Raw genomic sequence first — 7433 nt, 5'->3', positions numbered from 1 at the left:
CCTTTTTACCTCTCTCTCTCTCCCTTCCTCCTCCCCCCTTTTTACCTCTCTCTATCCCTTCCTCTTCCCCCCTTTTATCTCTCTCTATCCCTTCCTCTTCCCCCCTTTTTACCTCTCTCTCCCTCCCCTTTATAATCTCTCTCCTTTTTTTGTGACCTCTCTCTCACACACGTTTTACCTCTCTTCTCTCTCTTTGCCTACACACATACATATGTGCACACATACTCTCTCTACATACATGCATATATCTTCCTCCTTTCTCTCTCAACTATTTTCTTCATCCCTCTCTCTCTAGGTAGCTTCTCTCTCTCTCTCTCTCTCTCTCTCTCTCTCTCTCTCTCTCTCTCTCTCTCTCTCTCTCTCTCTCTCTCTCTCTCTCTGTGAAAAATCCTAAGTTTTGATAAAAATTAATCTCTCTTCCACAAATGATAATCCTAGTTATTTTATAAAAAGTAATTTCCTCTCTGCATGGAGTGGACAGGCAAGAGAGATGAGGTTATGTAAGCTGTGTGGACTACAGAGTGTAGAATTAGAGGAGCACATGATTATGACATGCCCAGCATAGGCACACATATGGGGTGACTTTGATATCCCTTTACAAGGGCCACTTCACTAGTTTTTGACCACTACTCTTATATCAAAGTTAGGAGCTCTCCTCACCCGCATGTTACGCTTTCGGGAGAACCACATTGCATAGATCGTTCTTCCACTGTAGCTACCCCTTTCCTACCATGGGGGAGGAGAATCATTGTATATTTGGAAAGGTCCCATGGATCATAATTTGGCCTTCCGTGGATGATAATAAACTACTCTACTCTACACGCACACACACACACACACTCTCTCTCTCTCTATATATATATATATATATATATATATATATATATATATATATATATATATATATATATATATATATATATATATATATATGAAAATCCTAAGTTTTGATAAAAATTAATCTCTCTTCCACAAATGATAACCTCATTTATTTTATAAAAAGTAATTCCATCTCTCTCTCTCTCTATCTCTCTCTTTCTCTATCTCAATGAAAAAGCCTATTTTTTGTAAAAATTAATATTTCCAAATGATAAACCCTAATTATTTTCATAAAAATTAATCAATATTCTCTCTCTCTCTTTTCTCTCTCCCTCTAAATGAACACTAATTTTTCATAAAAATTAATATGTTTATCTCTCAAACGAAATTTCTTTATTCAATGATTAAAAAACCTTCATTTTTTGCATTTTCTCTCTCTCTCTCTCTCTCTCTCATAATCACATTCATTTCTCTTTGCTTATATTTATATATTATTCATATGTTTTTTCTTTGAAGGAGTCTAAGATAACGAATTGAAATATTTACAAAGGGTGCCCAAATATTGACAACTATGATAGACCAAGCAAACCACCTCTCTCTCTCTCTCTCTCTCTCTCTCTCTCTCTCTCTCTCTCTCTCTCTCTCTCTCTCTCTCTCTCTCTCTCTCTCTCTCTCTCTCTCTCTCTCTCTCTCAGATAAAGAATTTTTATGACGAGACCAGTTGATCATCCTTGCAAGCGTCATCCCTGTTAGAATCGAGCTCCAAGCAAGCAAACAAAGCGATTGTGTGCTTTGAAGACTTACCTATTTTGGGATTGGTGAAACACGAAAGCAGGCCTCCATTCGTAAAGAAAATGGTCTCTCCTCAACATTTCCTGTCTTTCACAGTAGAGAGACAGTAGCAGGGGAGGTGTGGATAGATCCATTGCCAGGCAAGAGAGTGGAGCACTTGGGTGTGAAAGTTGAACTTCTTGGGCAAATAGAGTTGTCTTTAGAAAGAGGTCATGTATACGACTTCACATCTTTGGGCATTGGAGGATCTGGCATTTCTGCTCTCGCTTTTCATGCTCTAAAACAGCCTGCCCAGCCTGGGGTCACATACATTCAGATTCGTAGTGTGCAGGATTTTTCTGTTCTTCCAAAGGGTTACACATTGTCAAGCTTAGAGGCATTGCAGAAGGAAGGCTCCTGGAATGTGCAAGCTGGGACAGCATTTGTGAATGTGCAGTTTCAGGAGGAGGTGAAAAGTGGGAAACTTTCTTCATTGAAGGTGGTCTCTCTGACATTCAACAGGTCTATCGAGGGGGCTTTTTCCCCGTGAGGCGACATGTCGCTCGAGCTCCATAACGTGGAGCTTCTAATCAGCCAGGCTATCAAGGAGGCGAAGAAAGATTTCAAGAAGGATGCGGATAATGCCTTGAACCAAGAAACCCGCCGGCTCCATGAGAGGATCCGGCGACTGGAGGAGATGGTGAAGACACTCACGGAAGAGAAGAGGGATCTCAAAACCGACCTGGACAAGCTACAAACGAAAGTGTCACATCTACGGGAGGCAAGAGAGGACGCGGATTTCAAAGCGGACCTCCGAGAGGCTATCACGAAGGAATGCCGAGAGGACCTCCAGGTATGCATTAAAACGGAAGTTGAGGCTTCGAGAGAGGGATGGGAGGAAAAAATCAAAGCAAACATGAAGGAAGAATTAGAAGGGAATAAGGAGGGGTGGATTGAGGTAGTAAAGAAGAACATTAAGAAGGAGGTCCAGGAAGAAAATAAAAAGGAGGAGGTAGTCCGGGTTCAGGAGACCTTAGAGGAGGAGAGGCTCAGGAACGCGCGTAGATTGAACGTGCGTATTACTGGGCTCCCCGAAGGGGCCTCTCCGGAGGAGGACGCACACGGGCTATGCACCCAACTAGGGTACACGAGCATGCCCTTTACTCAAGCATGGCGTGCAGGACGAGATACTACCAGGGTCAGAGCTATGATATTACATATGAGCACACCGGAGGACAGAGCCGCTTTCTTTCGGAAGCGGATTTCGCTCCGAGGGATGACTGGGGCTCCCATCTTCATGGATGAGGACCTGACTCAGATGCAGATTGCACACAGATGAGCATGCATGCCATAGATACTCCAAGCACGTAGAGAAGGCCGTAAGGCCTTCTATCGAGATGGCCGGATTTTTATAGATGGACGCCCCACCAAATAGGGGGGCGTAGCCTATGAGACGGGGCAGAGGACTGTACAGGAGACCCCGATACGTGTGGCAGTTTGGAACTGCAACGGCTCCCTATGGTCACGACCGGACAGACTTGAGGAGATTTTACCCGACCATAATGTTATATGCCTCACAGAGACACATGAGAGCCCAGAGACAAGGCTCCCACGCATTACAAGATTTGAGTGGGTATCTGCATACCAGGCTACTACTAGGCAGAGCACATCTAGGGGCTCAGGAGGGGTGGCAGTTCTATTCCGTCAGGGGATACAGAGACATATCCTGTTAGTGAGACAAGATGAGGAGGCCAGTTACATATGGATCAGAGTGCAGATATCAGATGAGAGATGGATCTATATGGCAGTATGCTACTTTTCACCACGAGGGTCCAGATATGCTACTACGGAGGGTGATATTCAGGCCAGAGATTCCCCCTCCCCTTATTCACAGCTCTCAGAGGACATTATTCTGTATTCTAGTTTGGGTGAGGTCTTCCTTATGGGGGACTTCAACGGGCGCACACAGAGCCGACAGTGTGAGAGTTTTGATATGGAGCAGCCAGAGATCATGAGAGCATTAGACCCTGAGGAGTTTGGGATCAGTAGGGAGTCAGCAGATACTGGGCCAGACGCCACAGGGTATGGAGGGCATTTACTTGAGCTTGGTAGTAGACATCATCTCGTTATTTATAACGGGATGGCACGATGGCCATATTCAGGAGGTCTTACATGCTTCCCACATGGGGGGGGCGAGAGTACTGTAGATTATCTGCTCGGACCGATCGATGGGATGCATACTATCGAGTCCTTCGGCCTTGGGAGACTTCCACTCGGTGCCGATCACACCTTTCTCAGTTTCTCACTCCTCACCTCATTACCATCACCACCTGCAGATATCATACCCCACATGCATACTACCATACACTTCACTCATGAGCTCTCACATGTTTACTCACAGCATCTGGAGGAGCACATCAAGTCACTTGATCCATACGCACCCCTTGATACACTGACCACTGATATCACACGCATTCCGCATGATTCTGCTACACTCAGTTTTCCACATCACACATACACGCACCCCCTCGGACCGGTACCATGCCACAGAACATGTGGTATGATGATGAGTGCAGAGATCTACGTCGACAGCTACGCGATTTGGAGGCCAGAGGAGAGATCACACACAGACAGGCGCAGAGACTCATGCACCGCTTGACCCACCGTAAAAAGCGGGAATGGGAGGAGGAGAGATATTGGGATATATACCACCTTCTTATGAGCAGAGATTGTGCAGAGGCATGGAGGCAGATCAGTGAACCACGCTCACCCACACCGATACATGACCCTGCAGTATGGCATGGATATGCACAGAGTTTATATCATGTATCCACACAGCCGCTGATACCCACACCATGTACACTGAGACCATGTATTTCATCCTTTTTCACCACTAGTATGGTGAAACATGCTATCTCACAGTTACAGCATGGCCGCGCTCGAGACCAGTTTGATCTTCAGGCAGAGCATATTATATATGGCAGAGACACATTGGCTCCACTCATTGCTCACCTCTTCAACTGTGCATTGTCTGAGGGGTTCCCTGACTCGTGGACAGAGCACACCATTGTACCTATCCACAAGTCAGGGGATCCTATGGATCCTAACACATATAGGACCATCATGATTGGGCCAGTTTTGTCCAAACTTTATGGCAGGGTGATGGAGGAGGAGCTCAGCACACTAGCAGAGAGAGAGTGCATGCGCACACCCGGATAGGTAGGGTTCAGACGGGCATTTTCTACCATAGATCACATCTTCACTCTCCGTTGTCTGATCGACCAGACACGAGTGAAGAAACAGAGATTGTACTGTTGCTTTGTGGATTTCCGCAAAGCCTTTGACATGGTTCCGAGAGAGAGGCTTTTCAGACCACTTGATCTGGGGGTGGATGATGACATGATGTGGGGTATTTATGCACTATATGAGCGGGTTACTGGCAGAGTTAGATGTCCGGGAGGTATATCAGATCCCCTTGTGAGCACCATTGGTGTGAAGCAAGGATGTCCACTCTCACCGACTCTATTTGGGCTATACATTGATGAGATAGCAGAGTTTATTCAACAGCGAGCCGGTGGAGGTATAGATCTCAGTGGAGCCACAGTTCATATCTTACTATATGCAGATGACATTGTGTTGGTCTCAGACTCAGCTCAGGGATTACAGCAGCATTTATTAGCATTGGATGATTTTTGCATACAGAGAGGCATGACAGTGAACCTTGGTAAAACCAAGGTTCTTATATTCCATACATCAGCTCAGATACACAGACAGAGTATTTTCATGGCAGCAGGAGGGAGTATTGAGGTCACTGGATCATATGTATATTTGGGAGTCACCTTTACAACAGCTTCAGGGACTTTCTCGATGACACAGGCAGCTCGTGACCGCCTCATTAGAGGATACTCAGCATTGGCTCTTATGGAGCGACAGTGTCATCAGGCACATTTCCAGGAGCCCAGCACCAAGGGGTGGCTCTTTGATACTCTAGTCACTCCAGCACTGATGTATGGAGCAGCTATATGGGGGCCAGGCCTTGCCAATTATGTATGGACATTGATGGAGAGACCTCAGGTGATCATGATATCTAGATTGATTCGCAGCAAGGCCTCAGTCCCACATGACATTGTGCGAGCAGAGCTTGCCACACCGCCCATGCTAGTCGAGGCATTATTTCAGACAGTCTGCTTCCTACACAGATTTCAGGATATGGACAGAGATCGCATTGCATATAGAGCATATATGGCATCTCAGGAGATGGCTCGGGCGGGGGATACCACATCATGGTATGCACAAACTAGAGCTTGGTTTGACATACATGGGCTGGACATTGATAGACTCCCACCTCTTCTATATGATACTCAGGCTCCCACTTACATCCTCTCTCTCTCTTTGAGAGGAACAGAGTCATCAGACAAGAGATATGGCATATTTATATACAGAGGACATGGGCCAGCCCTGCACAGCCACTGCCGTCGAAGATGGCACATTATTATACACAGTTCTTGAGGATATTAGAGCAGGGATTCATAGAGATTTCGAGATATATGCAGATCTATATGCCACATCGATTGAGAGTTCTTATTGGACAGCTGAGGGTATCATCACATCAGCTTATGATTGAGAGTGGCAGAGCCAGTGGCATCCCGCGGGAGGAGAGGATATGCCCCTTTGCAGATCAGAGGTGGAGAGTGAGGAGCATTTTGTTCTCAGATGCCCGGCATACTCAGAGTTGAGATCTAGATACACATTGAGCAGCTCACTTCAGGGATGTATGACTGATATGGATCAGAGATCATTTGGCCGTTTTCTGGGAGAGGCATGGCACATCAGAGAGCAGAGCACACAGCGAGTCCTAGTCAGAGAGGGGCCCACCCAGACGACTATTACACAGTTCTTTCAGACAGACAAAGTGAGAGCTACTGTACCAGCCTCCAGCCAAACCTCCGGGCTCACACTACAGCAGGCTGAGGACAAGCGTACGTGACGCCGCACGAGGATCCGTGGGTTTCGGACCCCACAGCCACACCGACAGGAGATCCGGAGGATTCTTGATCTACATCGACAGCAGATTGAGATCCGACGACACTCGACACATTGGATCTCAGATCTCCAGTTTGCTCTTTCTCCACCGCCGATGTACCACATCCTGCATCCAAGAGGGATCACCTGCTATTAGCGACTTCGACGAGTGCTACTACATCCCAGGATAGTATATCTCCCTGCATCTGTTACATATACACATCGCACCACTTTATCACAGCCGACAGTTGTTCCCCTATCACAGCCGACATTTTTTCCCCTTTTGTAGCCATTATCTAGAGTACCAGAGCTACATACGCACATACACATACACGACACTTATCACACTCACAACACCGTATTTTTAGTTTCCAGTTTTTAGCTTTTCATTCAGCACTTTTATTTTGGATAGCTGGACCTCATCAGTTGTATCACAGTTTGTCTCATAGGCCAGTTTTGGTCTTTAGAAGACGTTAATATAACTTTCTTTCTTTCTTTCTTTCTTTCTCCATTCTTTTTCTCTTATTCTTTCTCTCTCATTCTTTTTTCTTATACTCTTACGTTTCATTTTTTATTTTTTCTTCTTAATTTTCTTTCATTTTTATCTTATTCTCTCATTCTCTCCCATCTCTATCATTCTTTTTTCTTATATTCTCTCTCTCTCTCTCTCTCTCTCTCTCTCTCTCTCTCTCTCTCTCTCTCTCTCTCTCTCTCTCTCTCCCTCCCTCCCTCCCTCCCTCCCTCTCTCTCCCTCTCTCTCTCTCTCTCTCTCTCTCTCTCTCTCTCTCTCTCTCTCTCTCCCTCCCTCTCCATTCTTTTTC

At 45.8% G+C, this 7433-nt stretch overlaps 1 protein-coding gene across 1 annotated transcript; it reads left to right on the top strand.

Moving 5' to 3' along the window:
• Window positions 1-2146: 2146 nt before the first annotated feature.
• Window positions 2147-3025, top strand: LOC148026452 (uncharacterized). The gene is given in 1 exon segment (XM_087690311.1): window positions 2147-3025. A coding segment is annotated over 1 exon segment (879 nt).
• The last annotated feature ends 4408 nt before the right edge of the window (window positions 3026-7433 follow it).

This window comes from Lygodium microphyllum, chromosome 13, assembly GCF_053477565.2.
Source record: "Lygodium microphyllum isolate KBCC chromosome 13, Lygodium_microphyllum_v1.1.10, whole genome shotgun sequence".
In the NCBI taxonomy this organism is placed as follows: Eukaryota; Viridiplantae; Streptophyta; class Polypodiopsida; order Schizaeales; family Lygodiaceae; genus Lygodium; species Lygodium microphyllum.
The sequence above is the reverse complement of the archived record's forward strand: the minus strand, read 5'-3'. Positions and strand labels throughout refer to the sequence as shown.